Source organism: Podarcis pityusensis, assembly GCF_964106645.2.
Source record: "Podarcis pityusensis genome assembly, chromosome: 9".
Classification (NCBI taxonomy): Eukaryota; Metazoa; Chordata; class Lepidosauria; order Squamata; family Lacertidae; genus Podarcis; species Podarcis pityusensis.
This window is the reverse complement of record NC_138034.1, coordinates 76,278,960-76,304,033: the sequence shown is the minus strand read 5'-3', so window position 1 is coordinate 76,304,033 and position 25,074 is coordinate 76,278,960. Positions and strand designations below refer to the sequence as shown.

Here is a 25,074-nt window from a genome sequence, read left to right as displayed (position 1 = left end):
ACCTTCAAAGGTAGCCCCACGTAGAGCACATTGCAGTAGTCCAAGTGAGAGATAACTAGACCATGCACCACTCTGGCGGGACATCCCAAGATTTATTCAATGGAAATAAGGATGTCGTATTCCATACCCTCCAAAAAATTTCCAGTGAAATTAGGTATGCCCTAAGGAAATGTGGGACATTTAGGGATGAAATCAGAAACTGGGACGGCTTCTCTAAATCAGGGACGTCCCTGGAAAATAGGGGCAGTTGGAGGGTCCAGTCTCCCTTTCAGAAGCCCTTCCCAGAGGAAAAGCTACCCCAAGGAAGAGGCCAGGAGCCAAGCATGCAGATAAGGGCCAGCAAGGAGACCGAGCCCAAAGGTCTTGCGTGCATTTGTGTCCTCAGCCAGGCATCGTATAGAAGGAATGCAAAGAAGGACCGGTTTCCTAAACCCATAGAAGTGAAATGGAAGGTGGCCCTTACCCGGAATTCTCCAAGGACAGAATCCGTCCGGAGAGAGCGAGAGTCAACGACCTAGAGAGGAGGAAGGAGGAATGTCAGAGAAGCTCCAAAGAGCTCGATATGCAGGAAGAACCTTCTGTTACTTTGCATCTTGCAGGGGACATGGATCTGCAAGCTTCTCTGGGCCATAAATGGAGCCTCCTGGCCGACCAGAGGCCACCCCCTGCCTCCTCTGCCCTTCCCAGAGGCATTTTGGTCGGCTGCAGGCATGGCCTGCAATCTGGCACCAGGCAAAGCGGCTGCAAAGTGATGCCTCTTCCTGGGCTGTGACACCAAGCTCAGCATGGCGAATCCAAGGGCGTCTCAGGACACAAAGGGACTACAAATCCCAATATGCAAGGCACAGTCCTAAGCCCAGGGAATCCCTCTCGCTGATTCAAAGCCTGAACCTAGAAATCAGGAGCTCAGGAAATGAAGACAAGGCAGCGACTCAGCCATCCGTTAAGTGAAGAATATTGCAAGACTACAGAACCCAACACGCAGTGCTCATGCTCAGCAGCTGCATCAGTCAGAATGAAGCCATCCCGCAAAATTTCTGCTCTGCAGATTTTAATGGTGAATATTCAGTGGATCCTCAAATAGTCTTAGACGACATAGTTGGTGGTATCTAACAGGAGATCCACCCAATAGGTTTTTCTCCAAGAACAATACTGAGTAATCAGGCATACTGTAAACTGCTTTGATTTTTGATTTTTGATTTTAGGATACAGTATAGTGGTATGTAAATATATTTATAAAAATAAACTCCTCCTGAACGAAATCACCTCAAATGAACTTGTGACACGACCAAAAAGATGTGTTAGAAATGGGCGAATACAGTAGGTCCATTTCAGTTTCTCCTTTCCCCCTTTTTAAACTCAGTTTCCCACATCAATTTGCTTTTTTTTTACGTCCTCATAAAAACTCTGACATTTTACTACAAATTTCTCCTCGTGTTCACAGTCTTGTGTGCCATTTTGCCTTCAGTATCCCAGGGTTTATTTACAGAGCAATTTCCCCTAATATAGTACATTCTTGTATGTAGTTTTCACCAAGATGTGCATCTATGTGCACAGTTTGTCCTAGTCATGTCTCTGCATCTTATTTGGCTAAAGAATCGCATTGCAAACTTCAGAGAAATGCAAACCTCAAAGGGCTGCTTTGAAAAGTGTGGAGTAGCTTGGTTTGCCTTTAAATTATTATCTTTATTATTTGTTATTTATTATCCCTTCTCAGCCTTTTGGCTAAGACCAAGTGTAGTATTATTTATTAATGTGAACTGAATCTTATTTCTCCCCATCCCTAGAAACAGTCCCCAAAGTGGACACTCCCTGACCCCCACTTACCGTGATGAATATGGGCTCATCGAACAGCTCCATCGGGGATTCAAAGACATTGAAGAAAAAAGTCTGTGGGGAACAGAAAGAAACATGGGTGCACCCATCACCCATAGGTGCACCGATGCACGCATATGACATTGCACACAAGACCACAATGGACGACAGTGAAGCCTGCCTGAAAGGACCACCAAAAGACAGCTCCTCAACCCCCCAAAAATCAATTTTATCTTCTTCTGTCCTGCTCCTCTCAAAATCTAAAGGCCACACGCCACTTCTGAAAGATGCTCAAAGCTGAGCTATAGAAGGGTGTCCCAAGAACATGCCATTCAGTAATCAAACAGTTCAAAGATGGAGTTAACGAGGGTTGCCGTATTTCAAAAAGTAATGGAGGATGCAGCAAGCTTGCTTTCTCCTGCTCTGGGGGGTGGGACTCGAACCCAGAGCTTCAAGTTACAAGAAAGGAGAATCCATTTCAACCTCAGGAAGAACTTTCTGGCAGTCGGAGCTGTTTGGTGGTAGAATGGACTCCCTCCAAAGGTGGTGGACTCTCCTTTGCTGGAGGATTTTAAGCAGAGGTCAGGGGTTCTTTAGCTGTGATTCCTGCGCTGAAGTGCGTTGAAGGCCTTTGGAGTCCCTTCTGTTAGGATTATGATCACCTAAACAGATGTGTGGAGCTGTTGTATGTTACATGTCTGTTTACATTCCAGGACAGCTTGCTGGGAACTTCCGTTTGGGTATTGCTTTTGCTTTGTGCTTGCTGCTTTTTGCTTGGACACGAAAGAGAGTAGACATGTTTTCTTTGTCCTGAACTATGCTGAATAAAATGCTGTAAATAATGCTTACACATGTCTCTGTCCGCCACTTCCATTGTGAAGAGTTATTCACTCTGCTGATAGAGCGTGCTCAAGTTTCTAAAGGCTTCTGAAGCTATGAGTCGCTGATTGATGCTGTTCCAAGGGAGAATGGAGTTCGCTTGGCTGCCGGCCAGTAGGCTAGAGCCAGCTGGGGGCCTGCAAGTTGCCCCCATTCCCTGGACGCATCCCAACATCTTCCTGCTCAATGGTTCTGTGATTCCATGAAACAGGGACATGGGTGGCGCTGTGGGTTAAACCACAGAGCCTAGGAATTGCTGATCAGAAGGTCAGCGGTTCGAATCCCCGTGACGGGGTGAGCTCCCGTTGCTTGGTCCCTGCTCCTGCCCACCTAGCAGTTCAAAAGCACATCAAAGTGCAAGTAGATAAATAGGTACCGCTCCGGCAGGAAGGTAAACGGCATTTCCGTGCACTGCTCTGGTTCGCCAGAAGCAGCTTAGTCATGCTGGCCACATGACCTGGAAGCTGTACGCCGGCTCCCTCGGCCAGTAAAGTGAGATGAGCGCCACAACCCCAGAGTCGGCCACGACTGGACCTAATGGTCAGGGGCCCCTTTACCTATATTCCACCGGCTCCCACCCAGAAATACTGAGTGAGCCTCTCCTTTTCTTCTTTGGCCTCCTCAAAAGAGCAGCAGAAGAACATTGTTAGGTGGACAAATGGGAGCCACCTGGTCCGGCCTCCTGTTCTCACAATGGCAACCCAGATGCCCCCCAAGGAACCCCAAAAGCGGCACCAGAGCGCAACCTCCTCACCTCATCAAAGACGGGGCAGTTCCCTTTGCGGATCCTGGTCCTCTTGGTCTGCCCGGCGGCTGTGACCTTCACCACAGACTTGATGTTGACTCCAGGAAGCTGCCGGCCTTCGATGACTCGCACCCGGATCTGGAAAGTTGCAGAAGAAGGAGGTTGCCATAGGCATCGTCAGGGACTCCTGAGGCGGAGTCCGTTTCCCAAAAGGAGAACATTGGAAGAGCCCAGGGACAGCTGGATCAGGCCAAAGGAGGCCCATACCATCTCCTGGTATGCCCCGCGGAGGACCTTAAGGTCCACAAATGACAACATTTTGGAGGTCCCAAGTTGCACGGTGGTTAGATTGGTCTCAGCTAGGGCCAGGGCCTTTTCAGTACTGGCCCTGACTTGGTGGAACGCTCTGTCACAAGAGACTAGGGCCCTGTGGGACTTGACATCTTTCTGCAGGGCCTGCAAGACAGAGCTGTTCCACCTGGCCTTTGTTTTGGACTCAGTCTGACCCTTAGGTTTCCCTCCCCTTATGCTTTTGATCTATGGGCTACTTTAAAATGAGGCTGCATTTTAAATTGCATTTTAACCTGTATTTTAACTTGGGTTTTTTTCTTTTTCTTTTTTCTTATTATGTTTTTACTGAAATTTTATTGGTGTTAGCTGCTCTGAGCCTGGCTCCGGCCAGGGAGGGCAGGGTATAAATAATATTATTAATTATTATTATTATCTAGTTCAGCATCCTGTTCTCCTGTCAGATTTCCATTCGGAGACACCAGGTTGCCCGCAAGATTCAGGGGGCCTGCGTGCACTGAACACCGCAATGTGCATGCGGTGGAAGAGAACAAGTGCTCTGGAGGTGCCAGCCCCTGGATGTGCGACGTGCACCGGGCGTCACGCACACCATGTCGCACCGGTGCAATGCATTGCAGGGCCACCTCAAGACCAAAGGGGCCCAAATGTGGAGGGAACCAAGGTGCCTTGGGCACCCTAGAGTTGTTGAACCCGTTCCCACTGGAAACCCGCAAGCGGGATTCAAGCAGAATAATAATAATAATAATAATAATTTATTTATATCCCGCCCTCCCCAGCCGAAGCCGGGCTCAGAGCAACTAACACCCAATAAAAATAACACAGCATTCTAAAATCAATTCAAAATCATATTAATGGCAACCATTGGGCTAGAGTTCTGTGAGGATTACCAAAGGAGGGGGTCAGACTGTGCCTTGGCCAAAGGCCTGGTGGAACAGCTCTGTCTTCCAGGCCCTGTGGAAAGATGTCAAGTCCCGCAGGGCCCTCGTCTCTTGGGACAGAGTGTTCCACCAGATCGGGGCCACATCCGAAAAGTCCCTGGCTCTGGTTGAGGCCAGTCTAACCTCCCTGTGGCCCGGGACCTTCAAGATGTTTTTGTTTGGAGACCGTAAGGTCCTCCGTGGGACATACCAGGAGAGGCGGTCCTGGTACGAGGGTCCTAGGCCGTATAGGGCTTTAAAGGTTAAAACCAGCACCTTAAACCTGATCCTGTACTCCACCGGGAGCCAGTGCAGCTGGTATAGCACCGGGTGAATGTGATCCCATGGCAAGGACCCCATAAGGAGTCTCTCCGCGGCATTCTGCACCCGCTGGAGTTTCTGGGTCAGCTTCAAGGGCAGCCCCCCCCCCCTGCAATTCCCAACCTCTGTCATCCAGGGACATTTACAGCTTCTGACAAGGGAGGGAATAGTAGCCTTTGTGGTTAGCAGCCACTGAAAGCCTCGGCTACTCCCCAAACTTTTCCAAACTCCTTTCCAAGCTGGCAGCCAGCTCTGCCTCCTTTGCAGACAAATTCTGTAAGTTCAACTAACGCCATGTGCAAAGAAGGATCTCCTTTGATCTGGGCTCATCTTGCACAGCATACTTCTGCCTCAGGGCCAGAAGTTTGGCCAAGAGGAGGGACGGCAGAGTCTGCAAGTTTGGGTGCAGGGGGGACAACCTGGGGAGAGGGCGCTTGATCACCTGGAAGTCTTGCGGCTTGTTGGACAGGAGCTTTTTGGAGGCAGCTCTCCTCCTCTTGGTCCCATGGACCACGTGCGATGGGGGCTTCTTGGGCAGGGAGACTTGATCCGGCGCAGAGGGGCCCATGGAAGGATCAGCTTCATCGCCCGTTCCAAGGGGGTCTTCAGACTCTTCCTCGCCGGCTGTATCTGGAGGGAACAGGAAACAAGGTTGTTTCGAAAGCAGCAGTTCCCAAACCTTTGGGCGTCCCCTCGGTACCACAGCCTCATTCCCACCACCCTGCAAAAAGCATACCGTATTTTTCGCTCTATAAGACGCCCCAGACCATAAGACGCACCTGGTTTTTGGAAGAGGAAAACAGCGCTGCGATCCCACTGGCTGTCCTGGCTTATGGACAGCTGCGCTCCCTTTAAAGAGCACGCAGAGTGTGTGTGTGGTTCTTGGGGGCTTTTCCCCGAGGAGGGAGAGGAGCAGCCCTTCTCCCTCCTCAGGGAAAAGCCCCCAAGAGCCGCACACACGCTCCACGCGGCTCTTTAAAGGGAGCGCTGAGCAAAGCCTCCCGCCTGCATTCGCTCCATAAGATGCACACACATTTCCCCTTACGTTTTAGGAGGGGGAAAGTGCGTCTTATAGAGCGAAAAATACGGTAATTCAGAATAGCTGACCAATCTAATAAATAAATAGAAACCAGAGTAGGACGCGAGGGAAACTGTCTCGTACTGACCTGTCACCATGTCCAGCTCAACGGGGGTTGGATTTGGCTCTGGGGGGGCAGGAGGCGGAAACAAAGGAGCAGCCCCAGGAGGCGGGACATAGGAGGCTTGCAGGATGAGACACGCCTGAGGAGTAAAGAAGATGCCTGATGGAAGTGGGGTGCTCTGAGCCCTGACACCGCACACCAGGGTGCTCCCTCTAAATCCTGGTGAGGCTCAGGTTTGCGGGGGGGCAATTGTGGTCTGCAAAGCAATGTCCTGGTTCACACAACACTAAGACAAACCACTGCTTCCTTCCGCAAAGTTTGGGTTGCTTTCCAGCTGCTCTTTGCTCTATCACTTGTTGAGCATCTGGAGCTCAGGGGGGTCGTCAAACAACCTACGGACAAGGAAGCGTTCTGGGCTCACAGGTAACACCAAGCCATGGTTAAAACAAACCATGGTTTCGAGTGAATTGTTCAGTTGTGGGGCAGGATTCCAGTGATTAAGCTAACCAGGGTGTTATTTGCAAACCAGTGAACCTTAGTTTAATAAGTCACAGCTTGGTGTTATTTGCAAACCAGGCCAGTCACTTTAAATGCCTTCATGCAAGTAATGTCTTGCTGAGTTTGGCCTTCAAAGTAGCTTCTGCCAGGTGCAAAACCGATCTCACGTTGCACCCAAAAGATAAGCAGCAGTTCTGTTCCCTTTGGGTGGGAAATATAAAATCTAGCCAGCTGGAAGCATTCTAAGACACAACCCAACTGCAGATCTTGGTATGCCTCTTTTATTTTTACCATCAGATGTGATTCAGCAGCCGGCCACTAAGGGGCAGCCCTCAACCACTCATATCAAGGCCCAGAAATTCAAGATTGTATCAGCAGGCAGATTCCCAAATCCTGCCACTTTGGCGCAGTATCATTTGCAGGCTGCCTCCCACCGGTGATGGATAATTTCCTAGCTGTGCAAACAATTCAGCAGCAGAATTCCCAGCAAGGAAATGAGACAGAGTCGCCTTCTTTGACCCTGAAGGTTTCCGAAGAAAAACTTGACTGGAATAATCCAAGGAACGTGATTCTGGCCACTCAGCCAGAGATTTTGCTCCTTCGCAGAAGACCCTGAGAAGCAGGAGGCTCAAACCGTGAAGCTCTAAGGTCCGGGAGCCTGATTTCCAAAGCTCTTTTCATACAGGAGATCAGGGGAGCCCTGACGCAGGATCCGAGCAAAGACCCAAGGCCGTCTTTACCCGGGGGTGCAAGGGGTGCGGGGCACCCAGGTGTCAAATTCTGCTTTTCCATGTGAAGCAGGAAACAACTTCACCAGACAATGGAACAGCTCTTTTCTTATTTTTGTGGCTGAGATCTCCTGAGTGACACAGGCACCGTTAGGCAGTTCAATGCACATGCATACTCCGTCCATTTCCCTCTCTCCCACCCACCCTTCCAGGCAGCCCCGGCCCCGGGCAAGCCATGCTATGCCACTGCTTTTACTCAGTCCGATCTCACTAATGTCTCCGCATTCACAGATCCACCCGGTCCTACTGCCCTTAGTGACACAAGACCCCCATAAAAGTGTGCGGTCTAAAATTGTGCACCAAAAATTCCTCTCCTGCAGACTCCACTCACATCAGCTTCTCATGATGGGCTTTATTAAAGCAAAAACGCTAATTGGACAGCGTCTGAAGGACTTAGAGCAACAGAACAATCTGGCCATTATAAAGAAACGCTGTCCTTGGTATGCCTTTTTTCCCGCTTCTCAGTTTGATTCCCTGGCACCATATTTGTATAAATTAACCATCCCAAAATACAGACGTGCCTTCACACTGGCCAGATTGGATGTGATGCCCTCTGCCGTACTTGAGGGCAGATACCAAAAGATTCCAACTGAGAAAGGACTCTGCCCCTGTGGAGATGGCAATCTGGAAACAGTGGCTCATGTTCTCCTGTCCTGCCCCCTTTATAAAGATCTGAGGAATGAGATCATCACCCCACTCTTACTTTCCATCCCAGGCCGCCCATCTGCGGCCACACTGGTCTTTCTTTTATCAGATCAAAATGATCAGACAACAGCAAAGGTTGCTAGGTTTATCGAGGGTGCAATGAGATTAAGGGCCACTATCTGAAAAATGGTCATGAAATTAAAAGACGCCTGCTCCTTGGGAGAAAGGCGATGGCAAACCTAGACAGCATCTTAAAAAGCAGAGACATCACCTTGCCAACAAAGGTCCGTATAGTTAAAGCCATGGTTTTCCCAGTTGTGATGTATGGAAGTAAGAGCTGGACCATCAAGAAGGCTGATTGCCGAAGAATGGATGCTTTTGAATTATGGTGCTGGAGGAGACTCTTGAGAGTCCCATGGACTGCAAGAAGATCAAACGCATCCATTCTTAAGGAAATTAGCCCTGAGTGCTCACTGGAAGGACAGATCGTAAAGCTGAGGCTTCAATACTTTGGCCACTTCATGAGAAGAGAAGACTACCTGGAAAAGACCCTGAAGTTGGGAAAGATGGAGGGCACAAGGAGAAGAGGGCAATAGAGGACGAGATGGTTGGACAGTGTTCTCGAAGCTACCAGCATGAGTCTGACCAAACTGCGGGAGGCAGTGGAAGACAGGAGTGCCTGGCGTGCTCTGGTCCAGGGGGTCACGAAGAGTCAGACAAGACTAAACGACTAAACAACAACATCTGAACAATAATCTTGGTCATTTGATTGCCCTTTTTTACCCATTGTTGTCTTTTTAATTGTATATATTGCTTGTTTTATGTTGCTATGGCCGCTGGCTAATGCGAATGAAGTTTATCTATCTACGCATTCACAGAGGCTCCCCAGAGTTTCAGGTGAGATGCTTCCAGCCATCACTGGAGTGGCCAAGGGTTGATAGGACTTGACTGAGAATGTGCACAACATCATCACCTGGTTGGTGGACTTCTCTTTCCTCCAGCTGCGAATCAGTGAGATGCACCACCAAGAAATGGACTTACCCCAGTGCTCTGCCCCTTGGCATCCAGCAAGGGAGCGTTGAAACTGGCTGCCAGGTTGGGAGATGCCAGGACATCCCGCAGGGGCACATGGGCTTCGCCCAGGAACCTTTGAGAGAAAACAGAAGAAGAGGAGAAACTGTGAACAGGAAAGGACAAAAGTTCTCAGGAGGTTCAGAGCAGAGCTTGGGATATTTGACACAAAGTTCAGCTCTCTTTAGGAAAAAAAAGTTTAAAACTAGCATTTTAAATGCTGGACATCTTCATGGAAGAGGGATCAAGCTTCTTTTCTCCTGCTCTGGAGGGTAGGACCTGAACCCATGGCTTCAAGTTACAAGGTAGGAGATTCCAACTAAACATCAGTGTCATGGTCCAGTTCACGGGCGATCAAAGTCCCGGCAGGGGTCATCAGGACCGGGGGCAAGATGGCTGGGTGGGAGCAGGAACGGGGGTCCTGAAGCCAGGAGTCAGGAAGCCAAGGGTCTGAGGGTCAGGAAGTAAGGAGTCACGAAGTCAGGGGTCCAAGGATCAAGAAGCCGAGGTCCGAGGATCAGGAAGCAAGAAGCCAAACCCATCAAGGCAGGGAACGTGTCGCTGTGGCCAAGAGCTGAAGGGAAAAGCTGACCTTATAACCCTTCCCAGCTCTTGCCACCAGGTGCTGTGAGTTACCAATCGGCCTCACCTGTGTGGCCGCACCTTGCCTCTTCAGAACAAATTTAGGAAGGCCCCAGTCCTGCAAAGTCCTATTGGTCACAGGGCCTGGCTCCTGCACGCACACCTGACAATCAGGAATTACTTTCTGACAGGAATCTCAACTAAAGCATCCATGACAGATGGCCATCCAGCCTCTGCCTAAAAACCTCCAAGGAAGGAGACTGCAAATGAAGAAATATGTCCATGCCAAAACAATCAGTCACTCAGTCTGGAAAGCAGAATGGTGTTTAACTGCTCCAATGCCATCATTACGAATCACAATGAATGCACAACGCAAAGGATGATGGACTGGGGAGGGGAGGTCACTCTGCCACCACACTGCATCCTCTTTGGTCATCTATTTGATATTATTATTATTATTATTATTATTATTATTATTATTATTATTTATATGTCGCGCTATGCCTAGAGGTCTCAGGGCGGTTCACAAAAAAGCTACTAAACATACAAATTGCTCAGTTGGTTAGTGCATGATGCTGATAATGCCAAGGTTTCAGGTTCAATACCCGTATGGGACAGCTGCATATTCCTGCCTTGCAGGGGGTTGGACTAGATGATCCTCAGGGTCCCTTCCAACCCTACAGTTCAAGGATTCTGTTTACCCAGAAGCAAGTCCCTCCAAGTTCAAGGGGACTGAGGTTCTGCTAAGGGTCTTTAAGAGGACTGCAGGCAGCCTTAATCTGATGACAACAACCCATCAATCCTTTGGACCGATCCCTGTTTTCAGGCCGAACATCTGTTGCGCCACTTTGAGACACAATGCTAAACGCCAAAAGGAAAACCAGATAAGTTAACCATCCTGTCTTGAAGTTCCCTGGAGAGGTGGAGACCGTGCCAAGGAAACAGAGCTGCAGTGGCTGGAGACCGACAAGCGGCGGGTGGAGCTGGACCCAATTTAAAAATAGGAAGGAGCATATAGCCTTCCCAACACCTTCTGGGCAAAACACGGCCAGGGCCATGAAATCCCCATCTTGGAGAGTCTGCTCCCATGTCTCCCTCTCCACTTCCCCACATTGTCTCCGCAGGAGAGAGAGGCTTTTTTTCCATAGAAATCCCCTTCCTGCTCCTTCAGCTTCTGACGCAAAATGAATCATGACGCAGCTCAACTTCAAGCGAGGTGAGCCAAGGGGAAGCCCGGCTGACTCAAGTTTCGGAGGACACAACAGAAGAGCTTCAGAAAGACCTTCGGGCAAGATCTGGATATCCAGAAGCGAGAGTCAGTGGTGCATGCATGAGAGGGAACATCCTTTGGTGCTCCTGCACTTTGTCCATGCTCAGATGCTGGAGATTTTCCCCATGGAAGACAAGGGCCTTCTTTGTGGCTGCACCAAAAACAAAGAACGTCCAGAGGCCCAGCATTGCCCCACCTGCCTCCATCTGCCTTCAGTTGCTTGGTCAAGACTCACTTTCCTTTTTTAGGGGGATTAAATCAGGGTTTTCCAAACTGGGGCCTCCAGCTGTTTGGGGACTACAACTCCCATCATCCCTAGCTAGCAAGGCCAGTGGTCAGGGATGATGGGAGGTGTAGTCCCCAAACAGCTGGAGATCCCAGTTTGAGAAACCCTGGATTAAATGAACCGGAGAAGAACCGGTCAAAGTGCCAGACTAGGGCCTGTGAGTACAGGGTTTGAATCCCCCGCTTAGTCATGGAACTCCCTGGGTAGGACCTTGGGCCAGTCCCTATCTCTCCGCTTGAACTGCCTCAAAGGGTGGTTGTGGGGTTTCAATGAACAGGGAGAGAACCTCATATATGTTAATAATAATAATTTATTATTTACACCCCACCCATCTGGCTGTGTTTGCCCAGCCACTCTGGGCGGCTCCCAACAGAACACTAAAAACAGACATAAAAACGGACATAAATCTGACATCAAGAATCACAAAACAGAGAAACCAGTAGGAGAACACTTCAATCTCCCAGGACATTCTATACAAGATCTCAAAGTAGCTGTTTTACTACAAAGGAATTTCAGAAATAGACTGGAAAGAGAAGCTGCTGAATTGCAACTCATTACCAAACTTAAAACAATGGAGAAACCTGGCCTGAACAGAGACATCGGATTCTTATCCCATTATACATGACTAAGCCATTTCTCACCTTCTCACCCCTTGCCTTTTCCTGTAAGACCTATTACAGTCGTTAAGAGTCGTCAACAGGCTCATCTCAGCTATCTGCCAATCTCCCATTCCCACCACCCTTCTGAGTAATACCCCTCCCCACCTTCTCAATATATAGAAGGATCTGGTAACTTCTGTTTCAGTGTATCTGAAGAAGTGTGCATGCACACGAAAGCTTATACCAAGAACTAACTTAGTTGGTCTTTAAGGTGCTACAGGAACGAATTTTTTTATTTCGACTAAAAACAGAATAAAACACCAAAGATTAAAAGCTTCCCTAAACAGGGCTGCCTTCAGATGTCTTCTGAATTTCAGATAGTTGTTTATTTCCTTGACATCTGATGGGAGGGCGTTCCACAGGGTAGGTGCCACCACCAAGAAGGCCCTCTGCCTGGTTCCCTGTAACCTCACTTCTTGCAGGGAGGGAACCACCAGAAGGCCCTCGGAGCTGGACCCTGGTGTCCGGGGTGGAGACGCTCCTCCAGGTCAACTGGGCCGAGGCCATTTAGGGCTTGAAATGTCAGCACCAGCACTTTGAATTGTGCTCAGAAATGTACTGGGAGCCAATGTAGGTCTTTCAGGACCGGTGTAATGTGGTCTCAGCAGCCACTCCCAGTCACCAGTCTGGCTGCTGCATTCTGGATTAGTTGTAGTTTCCGGGTCACCTTCAAAGGTAGCCCCACGTAGAGCGCATTGCAGTAGTCCAAGCGGGAGATAACCAGAGCATGCACCACTCTGGCCAGACAGTCTGCGGGCAGGGAGGAACTCAGCCTGCGTACCAGATAGAGCTGTGGACAGCTGCCCTGGACACTACCTGGAGCTCCTTGGAACTGGGGTATAAATAAATGCAGTTTCTGAGGTGGTGGACAGAACCCTCGGATTTCTTCTGGACTTTTGAGGGTGCGTAACTAGCATATGAAAACAGGATGAAGAAAGCTGGCAAGGAGCACCCTGGATGGCGGCCAAGGCGTCAGAGGGCAGTTCCAGACTTATCTTGGGTGGTGTCCTTTCCAGACCCCTATCAGGGAAAAGACAATAGCAATGCACCCTCTGCTCAGATTATAGGGAGGGGAGAATCCTCGCAAGGAAGTCCTGCTACGAGAGTGGGACTAGCTTTCTCACTTTGGGGGCCTGACAGCCCAGCAGCAGTGGGGTTGGTTGGTTGGATGAAAGAGAGAACTATGGTGTATTTAATACAGCGGCACATGCAAAAGCTTGCAGAATCGTAGAACTCTAGGATGGAAAGGGAACCCCAAAAGTCATCTATCCCAACCCGTGCCCTGCAGGAACCACAGCTGAAGAATCCCCGGCAGATAGCTCTCCAGACTCTGTTTTCAAACCTCACAGGCGTCCCCCTTCTGAGGGGGTCTGTTCCGCTCTTGAACAGCGCGAAGGAGCTCAAGGTGGTGAACATGGTTCTCCCTGCCCCCAATTAATCTCCGTAACAACCCTGGGAGGGAGGTCGGGCTGAGAGGCAGTGGCTGGTTTGTGGTGGGAATGTAGAGAAATTAAAAAAATCTGGGAAATGATATATAACGAATTGAAGAAAATGTTTATAATGACATTTGTTAAAAAACCAGAAGCATTTCTGTTAGGGATTGTAGGACAAGACCTGCCAAGGAAAATAAAGAATCTATTTATGTATGCAACAACAGCGGCAAGAGTCTTGATAACACAAGGATGGAAGAATGAGGAAACCCCGACAAAAGAACAGTGGCAAGAGAAATTGATGAACAATCAGAGCTGGCTAAACTAACCTATAAATTGCGAGATAAGGGCAACTGTGACTTCAGAGACGAATGGGAACTCTTTACAAATTAATTAAAAAGACAACAAAATGAATTGGACCCCTTGGCAGGTTTTGAATAAACATACACAAATTTATTGATTGTTAATATAGCAGATAGATAATATAAGGATTTATACAATTTTACAGTATGCAGAGAATAATATATGTTGAAAAATCAGAGGAGCTGAGGGATGTCTTGGGGGGGGGAGGGAGGGCTTGATGGGGAGGTGGGAGAAGGGGGGAAATAATGAATATGAGATGTTTTGATATTTTGATATGTTGAAATTGTTAATAATTTATTTATTTTTTCAAAAAAAAGAGAGAGAGGCTGTGGCTGGTCCCCAAGGTCCCAGCCTGTGAGTTTCACAGCTGAGTGGTGGAATTCGAACCCTGGTCTCTCCCTGGTCCAAGTCTGATGCCCAAACTGCTACAGCACCCTGCCTGCTTCCCCACTGCTGCATGTAACGCTGGAATGGTTATAAAAGAAGACAAAATATCCAGCTAATTTGATGTTGGCATGGGGGCAAAAATGCCCCCGGCCGCATCTCCTCTAGAGGTCTTTCCAATTTTGAGCATTAAGAAGATCTGACTGACATTAGGAGCCTCTCAACAGGAGGGCTGGGCAGTAAATCGCCATATCATTGAATACCGGTAATGAAATAAAGAACCTTTTAATGAGGGTGAAAGAGGAGAGCGCAAAAAATGGTCTGAAGCTCAACATCAAAAAAACGAAGATCATGGCCACTGGTCCCACAACTTCTGGCAAATAGAAGGGGAAGAAATGGAGGCAGTGAGAGATTTTACTTTCTTGGGCTCCATGATCACTGCAGATGGTGACAGCAGCCACGAAATTAAAAGACACCTGCTCCTTGGGAGGAAAGCAGTGACAAAGCTAGACAGCATCTTAAAAAGCAGAGACATCACCTTGCCAACAAAGGTCCATATAGTTAAAACTATGGTTTTCTCAATAGTGATGTATGGAAGTGAGAGCTGGACCATAAAGAAGGCTGATCGCCGAAGAATTGATGCTTTTGAATTATGGTGCTGGAGGAGACTCTTGAGAGTCCCATGGTCTGCAAGAAGATCAAACCTCTCCATTCTGAAGGAAATCAGCCCTGAGTGCTCCCTGGAAGGACAGACCGTGAAGCTGAGGCTCCAAGACTTTGGCCACCTCATGAGAAGAGAAGACTCCCTGGAAAAGACCCTGATGTTGGGAAGGCATACAATATGGAGGGCACAAGGAGAAGGGAACGATGGAGGACGAGATGGTGGGACAGTGTTCTCGAAGCTACCAGCATGAGTTTGACCAAACTGCGGGAGGCAGTGGAAGACAGGGGTGCCTGGAAGAGTTTTTATTTTTATTTTCTTGTGGTGTTTACATGGTTGGTTCCCCGTAAATAGCTTTCATCCATATTAAAAGGGATAGGATGTTTATTATTATTATTATTATTATTATTATTTAAAGGAGACTATCTTTTTGCTTTTTTTTTTGTCCTCCCTCCCTTTGATTAAAAGTGAAAGATTGGTGGGATGAGGGCTTGGGGGGGGATGGAGGGGAGAAGATTTAGCTGGCTGCCTTATGCTGAAATGGGAGGTGGGGTACTATGTGAGAATGATGGGGAGGTAAGCAGTGCAAGCAAATGCGTGTCTACTCACAAGCAAGCCCTACTGAATTCAATGAGGCTTACTCCCAGAAAAGTAGAAGTCCGTTTAGTTGAACTCAGTGGGGCTTTGGCATGCACAGATTCCACTTAGACCTTGGAGAGGGGAAGCAGATTCAACCTGACGAGTCTTAAATTAGTTGAGAATATATTAAATATATTATGTGGAAGTTTATTTAATATTTTTTATTAAATCTACCGCTTCCTTACACTTTAAGGCCCTTCACAGCCACAGGGAGCCTCATCAAGGCCCTCTGCCACCACAGATATATATCGTGATATATCGAGATATCGTGATATTTAGCTGGTGATATATCGTGATGTTGAAAACCAGGTATCATCCAGCTCTAGTTGACAGTGGGATGGACTCCCTCAGAAGGGGGCAGCCTTTCCTTCCTTGGATGTTTTTAAACAGGAGCTGGAGAACTCTCTGCCGGGGATTCTTTAGCTCTGGTTCCTGCATGGCGTGGGGTTGGGACAGATGACCTTTGGGGGACCCTTCCAATTCTACAATTCCACGATTCTCTTATTCTACCTTGGCAAGAACCACACTAGCATTTACTAGCCGGCTTTGCTAATGCAAAGAGATCTGTGTGCTTCAATTAGGATTTAACGAACTCGATTTCATCTTTTTGAAGGAACATCTATTTTTTGCCCGTCTCTTTTTTGGTCCCAATAGCCCTGTGTGCATCTTGCAGTCTTGTCCCCTTCCAATGGCTTTGGTTCCTGCTTTGCGGGAATTGCTCAGCTGCCGTTCCTGCATTGGAGGGGGTTGAGCTAGATGACCTTTGGCGATCCCTTCCAACTCTACCATTCGACGAAGGAAAGACATCCCTCCGATCATTTCCCCCCCCACCAGACCTCGGGCACACAGCCAGACTTGAGGTCTCCGGATTCTCTTGCCCTGAATCATCCTTGCTATTCCTGGATATCCTCTTTCGACAGGGCTATTCTTAAACAGTCCTCTTCTCTTCTTCCCTTCCCACCCGCCTAGCAGGGGCTGCTTTCTCAGAGCTGACACACTGAACTCTTGTGGCCGGCTCAGATTCTCTCTATGGTGCAACAAGAACCCCTTTTATGGGTGCGCCTGTTCAGCGCTTCAGGAACTCTTTGAGGAGACGAACCTTCCCAGATGGCTCTTCCTTTGCAAGGAGACTTCTGGCTCCCTTGCCACAAAAGCAACAGGGACCAGCCACTTGATGAGGCTCAGAGATCATGCAAGGAGCCACCCCTGACCTCTGCCACCGTCTTCCCAGAAGCTCCTTCCCCCAAAGATACGATACGATAATCTTTATTGTCATTTTCCCATACAGAACAACGAAATTGAAAAAATCTGCATCAGACATTCAAAAACCAACAAGCCTGCTATCCCAGCTATCCCAGCCTGGTTAGCCCCCTTAACATACCCCATAATTAAATGCAATATACTCCCACAGAGACTACCTTACACTGCGTTTAAAACCAAAATCGCATTTGGATAGAAACTGTTTCTCAGGCGGCTAGTCCTAGTCTTTATAACCCTGTACCTTCTTCCAGAACGCAGAAGCTGAAAGAGATCATTTCCGGGGTGCGCACTATCCTGCGCTATCTCTGCAGCTTTCTTATGGCACCTGGAAGCGTAGATTTGATCCAAGGTGGGAAGAGGGCACCCAAATAGTCTCTCCACAGTCTTTACAACCCTGGACAGCATTGTTTTTCCTTGACCGTGCAGCTCCCAAACGACACACACAGACCTATAAGTTAATACACTCTCCACAGTACAGTGGTAAAATGCCATCAACAGGTCCTTTGAGATATTGTTTTTCTGGAGGATTCTCAGAAAATATAACCTCTGCTTTGCTCTCTTCATCAGGTATTTACTGTTTTCTCCCCAGGTTAGGTCATCTCTCAACTCCATTTCCAGAAATCACAACACCAAGATCTGTTCCATGCACTTCCCCTCAATAATGAGTGGCTGAATATTCAATTTACATTTCCTAAAGTCCACAATAATCTCTAGCGAGGTCGAGCCTGGCTGAGCTTGCAAAGTGGGAAGTTACTCTATACACGTTTAAGAGTCTAGTTCTAAAACTGGTAGCAGAACATCTTGCTGGGACTGTCAACAATACCATGTTCATCACAACGTTGGCATTCCCATTTGTTTTTGTCCAGAGAACACCTTGTACACACAAACGTAATTCTCTGACAGTCCCTTTTCCACCCCCCAGAGGTCAGCTCGGGTGGATCTACACACGGGGGGAAATGCTATAAATAAGTCAGAAATTAAATCATTATAACAAAGGGGGGGATGCTATGGGAAATCGCAAATAATTATTTTTTTTTTACTCTCCAGCACCATTTGGTGTTGCCTGTTTATAACGCATTCAAAACACTGTTTTTGATGAATGCAGCTGAGTCCCTTGTCAGACGCACTGTTGCTCTTATGCCGTTGAGGATTAAACAGACAGACGGACAGACAGAGAAAGAGTAAATTGAATCAGGTGCTAAGTTTCCTGGAATGACCCAAGCAACTAACGACTCCTTCCAGACACAACAACTAATGTCCAGTTTTCTTTCTTGCAGGGTTAGACTTTGGAACTCTCTCCCACAGGAGGCAAGGATGGCTACCAACCCGGATGGCTTGAAAAGAGACTAGACAAATTCGCAGAGGAGAGACTCTGATCCACAATGGCTCTGCTCTGCCTCGGTTGGAAATTGAGGCTGGATATCCCCCTGGGACAAGAGCCTTGGCCACTTCAGACAAACAAGAGGCAGAGGCTTCCGATTCTACCCTGCATCTATCCTCAACTGGGACGTTGGTCAGAACTTAGCCAAAGGCAAGCATCCTGCCCCTCAGCCAGGAAAAAGCAAAGGCCAGCCAAACACCATTCCCTGCTCCTCATAGTGGTTCCTGATCAAGCGCATGGATCCGCAGGATCCCCTGGCAGATGCAAACTCGGCGCAAGGTCACACTGTTCCCATCAACTGCATCAGAACCTTGGGAACTTTCTCTTAGAAAGGAAGAGAAGCTGAAAGCAGGAAAAGCCTGTTATAAGCACCTGTGCAAGTGAAGAACAGACCTTCCAAGTGTCCCTATTTTCCAGGGACGTCCCTGCTTTAGAAAAGCCGCCCCGGTTTCTGATCTGAACCCAGAATGTCCCACTTTTCCTTAGGATGTCCCTATTTTCATCAGAGAAATGTTGGAGGGTATGGAGTTACCCGACCCCCGAACCATCCTGTAAAGGGAATTTTTAAAAATGTTTAATGTTTTATTCTGTTTTTATATATGTTGGAAGCTGCCCAGAGTGGCTGGGGCAGCCCAGTAAGACGTGTGGGGTATAAATAGGAAAATTATCCTTATGGAATGGAGCGTCCCTGTTTTCACTGGAGAAACGTTGGAGGGTATGTGTAAAATTTGGCACAATCCACCAGCTGTATCAGTGCCTCTTGAGAGTCCCATGGATTTCAAGAAGATCAAACCTCTCCATTCTGAAGGAAATCAGCCCTGAGTGCTCACTGGAAGGACAGATCCTGAAGCTGAGGCTCCAAGACTTTGGCCACCTCAGGAGAAGAGAAGACTCCCTGGAAAAGACCCTGATGTTGGGAAAGATGGAGGGCACAAGGAGAAGGGGATGACAGAGGACCAGATGGTGGGACAGTGTTCTCAAAGCTACAAACATGAGTCTGACCAAACTGTGGGAGGCAGTGGAAGACAGGAGTGCCTGGCGTACTCTGGTCCAGGGGGTCACGAAGAGTTGGACACGACTAAACGACTAAACAACAACATCAGTGCCTAAGATGGGGTGCAACTCTCCAGCCACATTCAATGTCACCACCATGCTGAATTTCCATAGTACATTTAGGCTGCCTTATCAGGTGAGGAATATGGATTTGGGTGGCTCTCTTCAACAGACGCCTTGGTTTGGGGCCACAGGGTGACCACAGGGTCCACCGAGCTCACAGACTAGCTGTGCCTTTTGGGGATTTGGGGCAGCAGGAAGAAGCCAAGGATTGAACGTGTGACCTGCTGAATGTTGAGAAGGCCCTTGGTGCCCCTAAGATGTGGCTCTGTGACTTTCTCTCCCTTTCCGAGAATTGTTTCCATGTCACTCGGCAGCATAAAGAGTCCTTTCAGCCACCTCCTCCCCTGCCAATGCTAGGAACTCACAGAGCCACGAAGAGGCCAGGCGTTTCCCTGTGTGAAGAATGCCTGAACTTCTCCTCAGGCAGAGAGTAGGTGGCAAGCGGTTTGCATGCCCCGAAAGAGCAAGGAATTCTGCTCAATATTGACCCAGAACAAAACTCCCAATGTATAGTTAGCAGAGTAAAAACTTAAACGTGTTGCGGGATTCCCCAAAAATAGACCAGAGGCAATGAATATGTCATCCAGCAGAGCTTTGCTGCTACTGAAGGCAAATGAGCATAATGTTCACAAATCCCATACATTCAGGACTGGCACTGTCCATAAGAATTGCAGCTTGCAGCAGACTTAACTCAAACTTACAATAACTTATAAGACTAAAACCTTAACACTATATACAGAACACCACACCAGAAGGAAGAGAGACACACAAAGAGAGAGTGAGCCCCAGGCTCCTTCTGGCCCTACTTTTATAGTCTGCATGACCTTAACAGAAGCGATAACAGAACCATTTTAAGCCAGCTGCATTCAGCTTCTCTGAAGAAATAACCCAAACATCAGGAACCTTCTGCCTGCTTCTTTCACATGGAGCTGCTTCCAGAACCCTCTTGAATTAAATAGAATAGGAAAGATCTCTCCACATCAGAGCCATACTTTTTGCACTAAGAAATGCAAACTGACACAGGATGGGTGCTCCAACGCCTGCAGCAGCCAGCTCCACTCCCATGGACCCCTAGCCAAGAAGGCTCTGCTCCACAAACAGAGGCAGAAATGTTTCTGAATCCCAGTTGTTGGAACCACAGGAGGGGAGAGTGTTCCTCTTGTGCTTGAATCCAGCTTGTGGGTTTCGCTTTGGGGCACCCACTTGGCCACTGGGGGACCAGAATGCTGGCCTAAAGGGACCATTGGCCAGATCCAGCACAGTTCATTGGCCTGATCCAGCCTAGGACCCTCGTGCCTACGGGACCGCCTCTCCTGGTATGTCCCACGGAGGACCTTACGGTCTTCAAACAAAAACATATTGGAGGTCCCGGGCCACAGGGAGGTTAGGCTGGCCTCAACCAGAGCCAGGGCTTTTTCGGCTGTGGCCCCGACTTGGTGGAACACTCTCTCCCAAGAGACTAGGGACCTGCGGGACTTGACATCTTTCCGCAGGGCCTGCAAGACAGAGCTGTTCCGCCTGGCCTTTGGCCAAGGCATAGTCTGACCCCCTCTCTCCTTCTGTAATCCTCATAGAGCTATAGCCCAATGGTTGCCATGAATTTGATTCTGAATTGATTTTAGAATGAATTGATTTTAGAATATATTTCAATTAATAGATTGTGATTTTATGTAAACTGTGTTACTTTTACTGTTGGTAGCTGCTCTGAGCCCGGCTTCGGCTGGGGAGGGCGGGATATAAATAAATTATTTTTTTATTATTATTATTATTATTATTCTGCATTAAGTTACAGAGTTGTAGAGTTGGAAGGGACCATGAGGGTCATCTGGTCCAATCCCTGCAATGCAGGAAACTTTTTTCCCCATTGCAGGGCTTGAACCCACAGCCCAGAGATCAAGAGTCTACTGACTGAGCTCTTATGTCTTCATCTGCTTGGCCATTGTGAGGGCAGGATGCTAGACTAGATGAGCCGACGGCTTCACAAGAGGGTTAGCCAAATTCACGGAGAACTTTATTTCACACACACTTTGCTTCCCAAGCAAAGCTAATTTATTATCCATTTAAGCAAAAGGTCTTTTGAATTCGCAAGTCACGTTCCAACTTTTAAGCACCCCTCGTTGGGGGAATTTGCAAATAGCAAGATGTCCCACTGCCTCGCATCTCCCAACGGTAGGACCGGCCGCGAGCCAAAGTTGGCCAGCTGCTCTGAAGATTTTGTGGAGATCTCCTACCTGTTTCTGCCCATCTTCTCATGGTCTTTGACGACGACGTGGAGCTCCGCATTCTGATCTAATGGAATCCCTTTCAGGTCCCACTCAAAGCCCTAAGAGGAGAGGAGGGAAGCAGGTCAGTGACTGAGGGCAGGGGTCCCAATCCTCCCTCTCAACTTGCCGGGAGATCCAACTGATCTAGTTACTTATGTTGGCTATTTGCAGATTAGTTGCACTGCAGAAGGCGTTCTGGGGAGACCACACATTACAAGGAACACAAAATAACTTTTAATAACAAAAACAAAATCTCCTTTTACAATATATCAATAAGCATGACCCAGCCACCAGAGTACTGAAAGAGCTAGGTGCTGCTCTTTATATTCTATACCCAACAGCTTACTTAACATAACTTAACAGCACCTGCTGTACTGCTTCATAGCTGTAAAACTAGGTCATGTTATTTGCTCTGGCCCTTAAAGAAATACACATCTTGTGGAACAAAAATGAACCTTCAAATTTAAAGAGACCATTCAACAACTCAGTGCGGAGGAAGTCCAGGCTCAGAGCATCTTCCAGAGCTGATCCCTGACAGTGGGAACGTGATGCTGGGACTGACCCACAGCCATCTCTGCTGAAATTAAGCACAGGGTCATACCCACCAGAGACTCAGGCAGAGGGGCGGCTGACTCACCTCGTTCCACACGGGGTTGACGTTGTTCTTGATCACCTTGGTTCTTTTCTTCACCCCTAGGAAAGACAGCAGAAAGGTAAGAAACGGCCCCAGTAGCAGCACATTTTGCACATCTGTCTGAACAGATGTTTCTGCATTAACAAGTCACAGCCCAGTCGGAGACGGGGCAGAGCTCAGCAGCAGGAGGTGTGCCCAAGGACCTGAGTTCCAGTTACTGCATCTGGAGTTTAAATTATCTTGGGCAGAAAGAGCTGCCTCTGAATCCTTGGCCAGAGGTTGGTGCAGAGGGCCAACTCCTGCCCAAAGAGACTCCAGCTGGCACCCTGCTACTAGGTGCCAGGGTAGTGGGCAGTGGGCAAGATAGGGGAAGGGGTGCAGCAGGATCAGGCCTGCAGTTCCAAGGCTGGGCATGGGCAGAAAAGGCAAATGACAAGCACAATGGCTTCAGCAATGGAACAAGCCTGGGTGCAAAACAGGTTTCTTTGAGATCTCGCTCTCTCTCACACACACAAGCACATCCACACTCATTCTCTCTAAAACACAGAAAGCCTTCGGTCCAGCCATCTCCTCTGGACGGCGGGTCTAAAGCCACCCATCTGTCTGTCCCCATCAGAGTAGACAATTGCAATTCTGGAAGGAGTAACAGCAACAAGATCCCTGGCAGCCGGTGTGGCTGAAGATCCCGCACACAGCTGTCCCAGATCGCATAGATCCAGGTGTCAGTGCTCTGTTTATCCACCTGCCCAATTTAAGAGGAAGATGTTGGCGCTTACAAGAGAACAGGGAAAGCAATCAATTCATTTTTTCCATATCATTTTTATCTCCAAAAATATTCCAAAACATTTATTATCATATACAATTAAAAAACAAAAACATGCAAAGTTTCTTCTGGACTTCCAGCTCCTCCTTTCCAGATGTTTCTTTTTTACTCCTTTTTATTAGCTGTTTTACAGCACATAAGTTTTAATTTTCTAAACCCCACTATCATTAATTCTGTCAATAATCTGTGTCTTATATTTCAAATCCTGCAGACGACTTCATATATGGGTTATAATTTGAGAGGTAATCCTCCTTAAACACTTCATCATTATGCCCTCTTAATTTGGCAGTTAATTTCGCCATTTCAGAAACAAGTTAATTCATTATAGTTGTACAAATAGTTGATGTTTGATCCATTCAGCTTTATTAATCTCTCTCTCTCTCTCTCTCTCTCTCTCTCTCTCTTTCTTTTTCTTTCTTTCTTTCTTTCTTTCTTTTTCTCTTCCCTCTCTCTCTCTCTCTCTCTCTTTCTTTCTTTCTTTCTTTCTCTCTCTTTCTTTTCTCTCTCTCTCTTTCTTTCTCTCTTTTTTTCTTTCTTTCTTTCTCTTTCTTTCTATCTTTTTTCTCTTTCTCTTCTCTCTCTCTCTCTCTCTTTCTTTCTCTCTCTTTCTTTCTCTCCTATCTGTCTGTCTGTCTGTCTGTCTCTCTCTCTCTTTCTCTCTCTCTTTTTCTTTCTTTTTCTCTTCTTTCTTTCTTTCTTTCTTTCTTTCTTTCTCTCCTCTCTGCCTCTCTCTCTGTGTGTATATGTGTGCAGAGTCTAAAATAAGGAGATAATGGGGAGAGCTTCACTAGGGGGGAACATCAGCTGTTTCTCCTCTGGCAGCAAAATGCCTTGGGCCGGCCCTGACGCCAGGTCACCTTTCCTCATACAGATGTGCACTTGACTCCTTCGTGTCAAAACCTGTAAAAAGCCCAGACCAGAGGCCTCGATTCAGGCCCTGCTTGGCATCATTTATCCATTTGCTTGGTTTCATTTTTAAGATATGGGCCACCTATTTCCCCCTCCAAAAATGCAAGACTCGCCCAGCCAGAGTTCTCTGACTTTGCTGCCCTAGCTACTATTGGGCTGCAGCCTCCAACATCCTCAGTCAGCTCATCCAATGGTTGTGAATGATGGGAGATGGAGACCCAAACGTCTGTAAGGCTGCTCTAACCACCCAGCCACATTCCCCTGGCACAGAGGCCGCCTGGGGCTTCTGGAGCAGCTCGACTGTCCTAGGAGACGAAAACAATTCTGCCTCATCCGCTTGTTGCTTTTATAATCTATCTTTGGAGCGCATCACGTGTTCAATCGTCTAAACAGAGATGTCCAAAACCGGAAGGAGGATCTAGACTCCGAAGCAGAGAAAAAAGGCTTGGAAGGCTGAGCAAACCATTTAGAAGGGGCAGAAAGGGACTCTCTCTCTCTCTCTCTCTCTCTCTCTCTCTCTCTCTGCTCAGTTTTGCCACAAAATGGTAAAAGGAAAAGGAAGACTCTTGAGAGACAGAACAATAGGAGGAGCTGCTATTGCCAAAGGTCTGCAGGAAGGTCTGCCTGGCATAGCTCTGCGGCTCTCCCCGTGCAGAGCCAAAAACTGCTATATATGGTCACTCAGCAGACTCAGACGGAGCAGCATTTGAAAAAGGCATCGCTCAGAATGGGAAGGAGGAAGGAAAGAGTGGAGCTGTGTTTGCAGATGATATTTGTTCCCAAGGAAGTGCAGGAGGGCAGAGAACGCCCAAAGTTGCCGCCTCTTGTGGGGAGAAAAAGGCCACTGCTCATTTGCAAAATTTTCCCCCGTGACACACGTGCAGGTTTAAAATTGTTCCTTGCAGCGATGGCAGCATTAAGACAAACTCAACAGTGTAAATAAGTTTTGATGGATGTAATAAGGGAATGCTGAATGGTATAGTTTCTGTAAAATATGCAGGGATTGATGATACGTAAAATGAACCATGGGAAGAGAAGAAGGGAAGTCATGGGTATTTTAAGGATGTAAAAAACGAGTACTTTAAATTGTAAAACATAAAGTTTAATTTAAAAATTATATACAAAAAAATAAAATTGTTCCTTGCGGGACACGGGAGCTCAGCTGGCAACATGAGCCAATGTACCAAAATGGGAAGCCAAACCAGCCTTCAGCAAGGCGATTTGGACTGTGACTTCATAGAATCGTAGAGTCATAGAGTTGGAAGGGACCCCCAGAGGTCATC

General features: G+C 47.8%; 1 protein-coding gene across 8 annotated transcripts in view; it reads right to left on the bottom strand.

Moving 5' to 3' along the window:
• DYSF (dysferlin) overlaps nucleotides 1-25,074 on the bottom strand; it is a 191,700-nt gene that overhangs the window by 151,555 nt on the left and 15,071 nt on the right. For all 8 annotated transcript variants that reach the window (XM_081020617.1, XM_081020619.1, XM_081020622.1 and 5 more), the window contains exons 2-9: nucleotides 22,063-22,118; nucleotides 21,393-21,484; nucleotides 9,101-9,206; nucleotides 6,153-6,267; nucleotides 5,429-5,616; nucleotides 3,449-3,577; nucleotides 1,828-1,890; nucleotides 464-514 (exon numbers count right to left, since the gene is read on the bottom strand). In XM_081020617.1, the coding sequence (XP_080876743.1) occupies nucleotides 464-514; nucleotides 1,828-1,890; nucleotides 3,449-3,577; nucleotides 5,429-5,616; nucleotides 6,153-6,267; nucleotides 9,101-9,206; nucleotides 21,393-21,484; nucleotides 22,063-22,118 (800 nt within the window). The remainder of the gene's footprint in view (nucleotides 1-463; nucleotides 515-1,827; nucleotides 1,891-3,448; nucleotides 3,578-5,428; nucleotides 5,617-6,152; nucleotides 6,268-9,100; nucleotides 9,207-21,392; nucleotides 21,485-22,062; nucleotides 22,119-25,074) is intronic.